At 47.4% G+C, this 12140-nt stretch overlaps 1 protein-coding gene across 1 annotated transcript in view; it reads right to left on the bottom strand.

Moving 5' to 3' along the window:
* The window catches only part of TRMT10B (tRNA methyltransferase 10B), a 28328-nt gene that overhangs the window by 5040 nt on the left and 11148 nt on the right, over positions 1-12140 (bottom strand). Inside the window, exons 3-7 of the mRNA XM_054987626.1 lie at positions 10018-10230; positions 9297-9405; positions 7570-7694; positions 3582-3734; positions 1778-1856 (exon numbers count right to left, since the gene is read on the bottom strand). Coding sequence (XP_054843601.1) covers positions 1778-1856; positions 3582-3734; positions 7570-7694; positions 9297-9405; positions 10018-10230 — 679 coding nt within the window. The remainder of the gene's footprint in view (positions 1-1777; positions 1857-3581; positions 3735-7569; positions 7695-9296; positions 9406-10017; positions 10231-12140) is intronic.

Raw genomic sequence — 12140 nt, 5'->3', positions numbered from 1 at the left:
GTTTCAATAAACAATGCCATAGTGTATTTAAATGAAAATCTGCAGACATAACATCAGCAAAAATCCAATACAGAGTTGAAGAAATGCTGAAACGGAGCATAAATAATTCTAAGAGACTGACATTAAACAACACAGAACTACCCAGTATGATCATATTTAAAACAGACAGTAGAGTAGCAAATACTTGAAGCACCAGATTGGACATAAGGCAACAGATAGAATATAGTGGCGAAGTCTATGGTCTCTATCTCTTTAGCAAAGCATCTCTTTGAGACCACCTCCCTACTGTACAGCCCTCCGATGTGAGTAAAAAACCCTCTTGAATAATACAGTTTTGTATTGTTTGTGGAAAACCAGGAGAGTACGAGCAGTATGGGCAGCTGTTGATTTCGCCCATGTGCAGCCTGGCACCTGCAGGAGACCCTGTTCAGATGAGTGAAGCTGCCGTGGAGGGACGTTGGGAGGGAGGCGGTCCCATAGGATGCTGGGCCAAGGCCGTGAAGAGCTTGGTGTGGGATAGTCAATACTTTGAACTGAGCACAGTAACTGACAGGTAGCCAAGGGAGGGACTGCAGGATGGGATTGATGTTCATGCTCCTGCTCACTCCCGTTAATAGACAAGCCGCGGCATTTTGTACCAACTGGAGTCTCCTAGTTAACTTAGATGGGAGACCTTATAATAGTCAAGTTTGATATTACCATATCCAGGTGGCTAGATCGGCCATTTTGAGGTAGGGAGCCATCTTTCAAGCTAGATTGAGGTTGTCGAAAGCAATTTTTGCAGCTGCCTTAACTTGCTTTTCTAGCAGCAGCACTGGATCCAGTATAACCCCCCCAGGCTCTCAACAGAATCTGCAAGGCTCAGACGGACTGCACTGTAAGCGGGGAGAGCAATGTCTTTCAAGATACCTGCCCAACAAGCCTCCCTTCCATCCTGTCTGGGGTCAATTTCATTTTGTTAGTTTTCAGCCATTTGACCAGAGCTGTCGGGCAGTGACCCAAGATTTCTACTGCATCCTGTGGAGATCTGGATAGTGAGATACAGAGTGTCACCTGCATATTGATGGCACCCCACTCCATAGCTGTGAATGTGTCAATTAGGGTTGCCAGGCCCCCACAATCTCCCAGTGGGAGATTGGGGCCTGGCTCTTACCTGGGGGGGGGTGCGCACGCACTTTGCGCACACGCGTGCTCCTGCGTGATGACGTCACTTCTGTGAAGTGACGTCATCATGCAGCCCCTGGATTGCGCCGTTGGGGGCTGCTGCGGAGTGCAGGAACGCTCCTGAACTTCGCAGCAGCCCAAAATGGGCCCGATCCGCACCAAAACAGGCCCGATCCGCGCTCTTTTTGGCGCAGATTGAGCCCGTTTTGACGCGGATCGGGTCTGTTGTGGGCCCCTGCAGAGCGCAGTAATGCTCCCGCGCTCCAGAGGGGCCCCGATCCAGGCCAAAACAGGCCTGATCCTGGCAGTGGCTGTGCACGGGGGCGCGCATTACCACAGAGGGGCGCACTTGGAAGGTGCGCCCCCCTCCCGCTGGCCAGGTAAGTAGGGGCAGGGGTGGGAGGGTGGGGGCGGGGGATCCCCTGCCCCCACCGGGGGTCTGGCAGCCCTAGTGTCAATGCAGATGTTTTAACATCAGGACATAATGAAGACAAAAGTCAGAGATAAGTTTGGCTAAAGTCACTGTAAAAACAGGCAAAAAAGAAGCTAAAATCCTATTCAAAACAGTTAAAAACTTTTAACAAGAGTCTTTAATATCAGAGGTACAACATACCATTCTCAGCATCTGGAGTGAGATAAACAATTGTTTCTAACGGAAACAGATCAAGATAACTTTCAGGCATAACATCAATCTGAAAAATAACACAACAGCCACATATGAGATTTTTGTAAGGCCTTTGGAGATGGTCATTGGAGCAGGACTGTGTACATTTTAGAACACAGGAATCAATACCACTCCTTCACTATTTTTTACGCAAGCAGATTGGGGGAGGGCACAATTACAAGCCTAATTTAAGCCCAAAAGTATTTATTTTCTCAAGGTCAGTTAAATGCTTTCCTAATCACACTGGAAAATACATTTTCAGGGATGGAAATCAGCATTTATTCTGTGGTAAAATTTAGGCAATTCCAAATATCCAGGTGGCTCGAGCAGCCATGTTGAGGCAGGGGCATGGAGCAGGGGTCACTGGGGCAGTCAAGAGAGGGGAGGTTGTTGCGAATGTCCTGCATTGTGCAGGAGGTTGGACTAGATGACCCTAGTGGTCCCAACCCTATGATTCTAAGAAATAATAAGGATTTCAGAGAATTGTCACGAAATTCAATTATTCCCACCCCCACCCCCTTTTCATCTTTGGCGGTCATAATTCATTCCACTTTTGGCTCCTATGACTCTGCTTTGAGAAAAATGTAAAACGATGCAAGTTGCAGCAACAGATTTTAAATATACACTAATGAGAATAAGAAGAACAGGTAAGAATAAACCAGGAAAGAAATCTTGGGATCGTAGCCAACAACTCGATGAAAAACATTGACTCTGTGGGCAACAGCAACGAAAGCAGGCAATTCAGCACTAGGGATTGTTAAGAAGGTGGCTGGAAATAAAATGACTAATACTGTAATGCCCTTGAATACTTTTGTGGCACAGCCTCATTTGGAAGCCTGTGTACAGTTCTGCTTGCCGTACCTCAAAAAGGGCACCTGAAATGACTGAGAGGTTGGAGCACTTCCCCTACAAGGGAAAGCTGAGACTTTTGGAGTCTTTTAGTCTAGAGAAAAGACGACTTGGCAGAGATTGATATAATTATATACTGGGTGGAGAAGGTGGATAGAGAGAACTGCTTCGCCCTTCCCCATAATACTAGACTTCATGGCCCCCAAACGAAGCTGATGAGGAGTAGATTCAGGACAAAGGAAGTATAATCTTCATTCAAAGAGTAATTGACTGCCACAGGACGTCTGAATGGGCTGCTAGTTCACTTGGGTTTAAAAGAGGAGGTTCATGGAGGACAGGTCCGTCAATGGCTGCTAGGCAGGGCTTTTTTTCAGCCGGAACGCGGTGGAACGGAGTTCCAGCACCTCTTGAAAATGGTCCCATGGCCGGTGGCCCCGCCCCCTGATCTCCAGACAGAGGGCAGTTGAGATCGCCCTCCGCGCCGCTGGAGCAGTTCAGAGGGTGATCTCAACTCCCCTCTGTCTGGAGATCAGGGGGCGGGGCCACCGGCCATGGGACCATTTTCACCAAGGGCGATTTAAACTTTAAAAAACTCCCCCCTTGTTCCAGCTGACCCAAAGTGACGCCATTGTGCAGTCCCAGGAATGTATGTGCAGTCTGCGCATGCACATGCAATACCAGGGGCACCATCTCCCACCAGGAGTGGTCCCCTGTGCTGGCAACCCACTGAGTTCCACCACATCTTTTCCCAGAAAAAAGCCCTGCTGCTAGCCCTGCTGCCTAAAGGGAAGCCACCACACCCGGCAGTGAAACACTGAAAACCAGCTCTAGGAGGCAACAGGAGGGGGGATGGCTTTGGGCTTATTCTTTATTTTCACTTCAAAAAATCACTTAAAATACTTACAATGTAGTTACTAAATCCATCGTTCATCCTTAGGCACTCTTCGGCAATTGGACTCTTTTTCACAAACCCTGTGAGGTATATCCAAAAGGGCTTCTGGGCTTTCTTGTTAGATCCATACAGCCTTCTTATCTGAGCAGCCAGACGGCTTATTTCCTTCCAATAAACAAGTAAAAACGTTGGAAAGATCTTAAACGCTGGCTATTTTTTCGATTTGGGTACCTTTCAAATTTCGCCCCCCCTCCCCCGAATACACACCATAACGTGTTGAAGGGGTTTGAGTGTGTCGGTGAAGCTGAGAGCAACACTGTGAGGAGAGCAGGCTTGGTCAAGAGTCTAAACTCCTGGAAGAGTCACTCAAGGCAGAATGGTCAAAGCTGAGAGACCAGACACAGAGCCAAGCTACAAGTGAGGAATGACACTTGCCTGGCAAGTGTATTCCTCCCCATTCACTTGCCCACTACGTGATCAAGTGGAGCGCAAGTGGAGCGCAAGTGAACAGGGAGGAATACACGTGAGTCTGTTCACTTGCCAGGCAAGTGTCATTCCTCACTTGTAGCTTGGCTCACAGATGCATCCCACCCCCTTCAGGACTCAATGGTCACATGATCAGCAGAAGAGAACAGCCAGTTCTGGTGGTGATGGCAGCGGAAGAGTTCTTGAAGGCCAGCTACTTGGGCAGCAGCAATAGTGGAAGGTGACACTGGCAGAGGATCTTTCACAGACAATGGTAGTGTCACTTCAGCTAAACCTGGGCTGTTTCCACACGTCCTAAAAGGAGCACCCCACTCACAGAACACTGGTGCCTTTTCCACGGGATTTCTGATGTCTCCATTTCCAAAACGGATGCAGGCAGTTTTCATGCACCATGAAAAGGGAAGTAAAACTGCCTGCATCCGTTTTGGAAATGGAGACATCCAAAATCCCACAGAAAAGCCACCAGCATTCGGTAAGTGAGGTCCTCTTTTTAGGACGTGTGGAAAAGGCCCTGGTTAGTATTGTGCAGAAGAAGGCAATGGTAAACCACTTCTGCTAATCTCTTACCTTAAAAACCCTATGCAAAATGAAAGAAGATATAGTGCTGGAAGGCAGGGCCCTCAGGTTGGATGGCACTCAGTGGGCTACTGAGGAAGAGCCGAGGACAAATACAAATAGCGCTATTCTTAAATCTTTTCTAATTCCCTCACAGCTGCTCTTCCAAGTCTCAGTCTTCTTCTGATTTCTTGGTTGCAGTCTCCTTTTTTGGTTGATGATTGAACCAAAGAATAGAAAATCTTGAACAATTTCTTCACTGTCAACTTTAAAAGGAAGAAGACGGAGACTTGGAAGAGCAGCTGTGAGGGAATTAGAAAAGATTCTTAAAGATAAAGATGTCTTGTCGAAGGCTTTCACGGCCGGAGAACAATGGTTGTTGTGGGTTTTCCGGGCTGTATTGCCGTGGTCTTGGCATTGTAGTTCCTGAGAGATCTCTGTCTTTTGGTGCTACACCTCTGAAGATGCCAGCCACAGCTGCTGGCGAAACGTCAGGAACTACAATGCCAAGACCACGGCAATACAGCCCGGAAAACCCACAACAACCATAAAGATGTCTGTCTGGGAACTGAGATCAAGATAATCCAAACTATGGTACTCCCCATTATTATGTATGGATGTGAAAGTTGGATGGTAAGAAAATTGATTCATTTGAAATGTGGTGCTGGAGGAGTTTTGCGGATACCATGGACGGCCAAAAAGACCTATAATTGGGTTCTAGATCAAATCAAGCCAAAATTCTCCCTAGAAGCTAAAATGACAAAACTGAGGCTCACATCAAGAGAAGACAAGATTCTCTGGAAAGGTCAGTAATGCTAGGAAAAGTGGAAGGCAGCAGGAAAAGAGGAAGACCTAAAACGAGATGTCTGGACTCAATAGGAGAAGCCACGTCCTCCAGTTTGCAAGATCTGAGCAAGTCTGTTAGAGATAGGACATTTTGGTGGTCTTTCATTCATAGGGTCGCTACAGGTCAGAGATGACTTGATGGCACATAACGCACACACACACGCACACCCCTCTTTCAAAACTGAAGTTTTTGTTACGTTGCTGGCTGACACAGCCTCTGCACGGGACCTGCAGTGAGATGGAAGCTGAAGGTTTGGACAAAATACTTGACCGTAACTAGGTACCTCCTCATATCAGTCCTCTCTAGTAAAACAGACACAGTGATACAGATTCGTCTCCCTCTCCCCTTGTGCAGTACAGAAAGCTGCCCTTAACCACAGACTTCTAGTATGCAACAAGGAAAGCTCTGCTGTTTCCCCACAGAGTCCGGCAGAATACATGCACAATCCCCCTCCCAAGTTGTACATAAGAACCAACCAATCTTCAGGTCCCTCCATGACGAATGTTTTCAGAAAAGCGATACATATGTATGAATGAATAAATAAATGGGAAGCACTATGCAGTGTTAATAGTCCAGATTTAGCTAGGTTAAGGATGTGAAGATGGAAAGAGACCAAATGGAGATGCCCAAATCAGGTACAGAAAGTTCCAAAACAAAGGTCAAATTAGGGCTCCTGTCAAATCTTTATTTATTTTACTTCATTTGCATCCTGCCTGTCATGGCCCAGTCTGGGCTCAGTAAGAGCAAGGACTCCTCAGGAGGAGAGGGGCTTCGTGTAGCCAGCCAGGACTCCTCAGGAGAAGAGGCGCTCCATGTAGCCAGCCCTGACTCAGCAGAGGCTGGTAACCAGGAGCCGCAGCTGCTGGCTAAATCGGAGCTTACAGCCAGCAGCTGAGGCAGAGCCCCCAGTACTCTCCAGCCCCAGCACCACAGGGGAAGCTCAGCCAGGGACTTCCACAGGGGAAGCTCAGTCAGGGACTGCCAGCACCAGAGGGGAAGCTCAGCCAGGGACTTCCACAGGGGAAGCTCAGCCAGGGACTGCCAGCACCACAGGGGAAGCCCAGCCAGGGGCTTCCACCCTCCCAGGTTCGCACATGTCTAAAGACCGCTGCAGACGGCTGGAGCTGCAGGAGAGATGCACAGTGCTTGCCTCCTGAACCGGCTCCAGAGGCAGTAGGATGGAGCCCCAGCAGCTGGCTGTTATCCACACCTTGCTATAAAAGCTGAGCTGAGGGAACTGCCAGGTGTGGAAGCAAAGTGTCAAACCACCTGCAACCACTCTGTGTATCTTGCTTGTGCCTGCCTTTGGATCTGGATCTGACACTATTGGCAACTGACCTTGGACTGTACCTGACCTGGCTCTTGGACTCTGGACTCACTCCTGGCATTTACCTCGTGCTCTGACCACAGTCTGGACTTGGCTTTGGACCCTCGAACTCCCCTTGGGCTTTGTGTTGGTGCTTTGACTTGAACCACCCTGCTTGGGCTGGCCCAGCCCGTGACACTGCCTTTCTCCCCAATGGGGACCCCAAGTGGCTTACCATCATTCCCTTCTCCTCCATATGTCCTCACAACACCCCTGTAAGGTAGGTTAGGGCATGACTGGACCAAGTTCACCCAGCGAACTTCCAAGGCAGAGTGGGGATTCGAACCTGGGTCTTCCATATGCTAGTCTGACACTCTAACCACTACACCATACTGGCTCTCTATCTACAGAACGATCAGTAGCCTCATTTGATCCCATGCTGGACCATACTGCTTCACACTGGGGCGGGGGGCGGGGGGGTAAAGTCTGAATGTTTCCCCAACCCTCCCTAAATCTTTCCAGCACTAATAAACTTAACCTGTCAAGAAAATTTCAGCCGGACACACCAATTCTGAAAATGCAGGCAGTTTGAATTTTCTGTAATTTGGGGAATGAGCCGAATATTTAACCTCCTCTCCCCATCCTAAGTGGTACAGCCCAGCAACAGATACATCACAGAGAATGGCTAAAGGCACCTTCTTCTAAGAGTCCAAGCCTGCAGTCAGTCGCTGATATCCAGCAGTAGAACCACAAGATCCATCTGACGAAAAGGGAAGCGGGGATACACTTTCCTTTGCTTTTCCTACCTTTCTAGTCATGTGAGTGGTCAAACTCAGGTCAACACACAGCCGAGGGCCTGTTTCCTTGGCTCTTAGGAGGCGCTCGCTTGTAATCCCTTTTAAATGTCGCTTACTGAGTTGGGGGGGCAGATCTGAAACACGGAAGGAAATGGGAATTATAGAACAAAGAGAAACAAAAGAACTTTGAGCTGACAATATGGTTCTAGCATATAGGTAGAATCCTCTACGACGCCTTCCCTATCAAAATGTATGTGCACTTTACCTGTTCAAAAGCATGCACTGGTTAAAGCTTCCCTATCCAGAAAGTTTTATCCAACTAAGGGGCTATTTTGGGTATCTGAGATTATCATTATACCTAATTCTGAACAACAGCCTCAAAGTGTAGATCAAAGCATCCGCCTAATGGGGTCATGTCCTGATAAGATGTTTCCATGAGTTGTGGGAAAGACCAAGTTCACAAGGAAATATGAAATGTTTAAAAAAATGTAGGATTTAACACCCCTACACACACACACACACACACACACACACACACACACACACACACACACACACACACACACACACACACACACACACACTAAAATCACAGAAGCAATGTCTGTTTCTTTAAGAAAAGAATGTCACTAAGATGTCGTGAAAATATTTTGAGACATCTTGGTGGCCATTTTCAGAGTTGCTAAATAACCACTTACCAATGCTACTGAAGATGCTCAATTTCAATTAGCATTACTGTGAAAGAGACAGACAGACTAAAAAGCTAAAAGCCAGGAAGAAGGGATGAGGGGAGCGAAAAAGGAACGCTAAAGATGGGGAACAAGAGAAAGGTGAATGAGTGAGGCTGGTCAGGCTGCCAGAAGGGGAAAACAGAGTAAGGCGGGTGGGTCAGTGGGAGAGAAGAAACTGCAGAGGGATGAAGGGGGAGGCAAGAGGACGAGCAAGAGAGAGGAAACAGGGAAATGAGAGTCCACCCCCCGCCCCCGGCAAGTCTTCATGGGTCCTCCAATTGTGTGTATAAAGTTTATCTGAATGTCTTAAATGTTTGGATGACCACAGGGGCTACCCAACGGTATTCTTGATTGCATAAACTCTCAATATACAGCAAAACCAATTCTTGAGAAAAAGAGGCTAGTTCTCAAGAAGACTAGAAGTATATAAATATTTTGTGCTATTTGTGGATGCAGTTCAGTTCAGTCATACAGAATGCAGCAACACCGGCAGTTTTCAAATTTCTAACATTGGGGAACTGTTGCAATTTTTGAAGGCATCCTCAGCTGATGAAAAACACCAATCAGGTCGGTCTGCTGGACTTCAGTATCATCCTGTGTGAACCAAGCAGGCACTCTAGAATACTGCGGACAGTGGGAATTCTGTGGCTAGAAGCACCTAGCTGCTTTGAAGTTACAAATGGCAGGCATGAAGCGCAACAGCTTGGGGCCACGGCAGAAGTGCTTAACACGGCCCCACACCGCCGCTGTCCCAAGCAGAAACTACCTCTGGTGTTGGCTGTATGTTTCTAACAGGGCAAATAACACTTCCGCAGGGTTGCTTCCACTCGGAACAAAGGTGCAAAGAAGTGAGAGCCTTTGCTCACTCTTTCCCACACCGTTATCCCAAGCTGAACTTGAGCCCTGTGGGCCATGGGGGGGGGGGGTACTTAAAAAGAAAAAACGCTGGAGAGATCCAATCACGTATCTCCCGGGATGTCGCACAGTTGGGCTTTTACACTGTACCTTTTTCTTCAGCAAGCTTGGCTCTTCGCCGTTCTCGCTCATGTTTCCGTTTCCTCTTCTTTGCTGAAATGATCTTCTCCCAGTTTCTCTGCTTTCTTAAAACATTTCTCTTAATAGAAAGAAGAAAAAATTCTAGAGAGACTCATGCAGCGAAAACAGGAGTGCCTTGTCAAAACTGGAAACATGGTGTTGTTTTTGTAAAGCCGTCTCCTAGTTTTTCCCCTGCCTAGTCCAACACAACATAACATGCACAGACATCAGCAACGTACCTTCACTACCCTTGTATCAAGTTATGGCTAGAACTCATGATCTTTACAAAGGAAGAAATGATATACAAGTATATTTTTATGCATTACCAGTGTATAGTGGGTAGAGTGTTGGACTAGGCACAGGTTCAAATCTCCACTCTGCCATGCAAGCTCATTGGGTGGCCTTGAACTGGTCACGTACATTCAGCCTAACCTACCTCACTGGCATGTTGCTAAGAAGATAAAATGAAGGAAGGGAGAATGCTGCAAGCACTCTGGGTCCTCACAGGGGACAAAAGCAGTAGATAAACCTAGTGAATTAATAAGTAAGATCCCATTTCAAAATATAATTACTGACCAGCCAATAACAGAGATTCAAAACCACCTGGCTGGACAGCTAGCAGCAACACTGGCTGCTCACACGGCTCATTACCGCTGTACAGCACCATCCACCCTGCTCACGCGGTACGTACCGAACACCCAGTCTCGTTGCCTGGGAACTGGCTCCTGATGCTTTCACAGCCCACGTCAATCTGCAGGAGCCCAAAAGCATCCCAGAGGTCTTCTCCATCTTCCTGGAAAGCGAGCCCATCGTCCTGCTGGCGATCACACCGGTCTCCGCAGGCACTTTCCTCAGTTTCGCATTCAGGGTAGGTCATCATTTCTTTATGCCCTTGTAGGCTGATCTGGGGAGGGGAGACAGGGGAAATGAACACAGAATGAAAGGCTTCTAATTTGATATGGTCAAATGGCCCCTCCCTAGTAACATTTGCTTCCAGTTTGAAGTTGCTTTCTTCTGAGCCAGTCAGTCAATCCGTCTATTGGGTCTTCTCCAGTTGGCTGCAGGTCTACAGAATCTCAGGCTTCTAGCCTGGTCACTATATGGAGTGGGGCTGTGGCTTACGGGCAGGGCCTCTGCTTTACATGGAGAAGGTCCCAGGTTCGGACTTCCTGTTTGGGATCCATGGAGGTCTAACGCAGCTCCACTTGCGGAGCTGACCGGACTGCCGTTTTAACCGGCCGGCGGGGTGAAAATAGCCCGCGGCCGACTGCTCTCAGGCGGGGAGCAGGCAAAGAACGCTCAAGACCCTAGGGTGAGCTAGATCTCGGACGAGGGGGGGCTCTACACAACGAGTCTCCCCCCGATCCTTGAGGTCCCACCTTGCGACGGGTCGGCTATAATCTCTGCGGCAGTTTTGGGGCCAATTCGGCTGGCATAAGACCTACATACCCAAGCATCGATTGGGGGAAGAAGCTGAGAGGAGAACTTAAAATCGAAACAGCGATTACAACCCGAGAAAAGTGAAGAGAAGGTAAAGATCATTATCTTCTGAGACGGGACAGATTGATAAAAACAGAGAGGAAAAAAAGTAGATTTTTAAACTGCAACAGACTAGTGAAAAGGAGGGGAAGACTCGGCAGGAACCGAATTTAAAAAGAGACTAAGTTTAAAGAAGTTATTAAAGAAATGGGACTATTGTTTTGAATACCTGTGGCTTTGGAGCTGTGAGAAAAAGACACCATCGCGAGATCTGCTGTGGGAAGACGGGAGACAGGAAGTGCGTAATAACAATAGAGTGGCTGGAGAGAAGCGGCCCTTGCTGGAGGGCAGGAAGTAGGGAATCGCCATTTTTGAAAGGGGAAGGGTCGCGGCTTCAGCGGAAGAGGAAGTAGGCCATCTTGGATTACAAAATCATAGAGAAACCATAGAGAAAAGACGCCCGACATTTTGGACTCTTTAAAATTTAATTTCTATAAGAAGACCGGGACATTTAAAATAGAAAAACGTTAAATTTTACGCCACGGAGTTAAGGAAGAGAGCGGATTCGTGGGAGCGAGCTAAAGCAAGCCCCACGATGTCAAAAAAAGAGTGGCAATCGGCAATAGAAAACCTGGATAAAAACCTGGACAAAAAACTCTTAGATATGATTAAAGAACTTAAGGACACGAAATTGGAGCTGATTAAAGAGGTTAAAGAGGTTACACAGACAGTAAAATCGGAGCTGTCAGAAGTGAAAAAAGGTATGGAAACAATACGAAGTGAATTACAAGGAACGCAGCAGAGAGTTAAAACAGTAGAAGACGCGATGGAGAATTTAGCAGACACGCAACAAACAGAGATGAGATTGGTGAAGGGGAGAATGTCAGTTGCAGAAACTAAACATATGGAGAAGCAGCTACGTTTTCGTGGCTTGCCAGAAGTGGAAGGAAAGTCAGCGCAAGAACAGATGACTGAGGTGTTGGCTGAGTACCTGGGGAAGGAGGAGGAGGAAGTTGTGGCTATCCTAGATGTGGCATACCGTGTGAATTCGAGAATAGCAACCCAGAGGAAACTACCAAGAGATGTGATTGTGCAGTTTACAACACGAAATATGAAAGAGAGGATTGTGACAAAACAGTTTCAAGATCCATTGGAGATTGATGGCAAGACGATTATTATAATGAAGGAACTGCCCAGATCAGTGTTACTGGACCGGAAAAAATATAAAGTGCTAATTCAGATTTTGAAGGACATGAAAATCAGGTACAGATGGGAGTTACCGGAAGGAGTGTCCTTTGAGTTTGGAGGGGCCAAAAAACGCATCAGATCTGAGCG

Source organism: Eublepharis macularius, chromosome 8 (assembly GCF_028583425.1).
Source record: "Eublepharis macularius isolate TG4126 chromosome 8, MPM_Emac_v1.0, whole genome shotgun sequence".
Taxonomy (NCBI): Eukaryota; Metazoa; Chordata; class Lepidosauria; order Squamata; family Eublepharidae; genus Eublepharis; species Eublepharis macularius.
The sequence above is the reverse complement of the archived record's forward strand: the minus strand, read 5'-3'. Positions and strand labels throughout refer to the sequence as shown.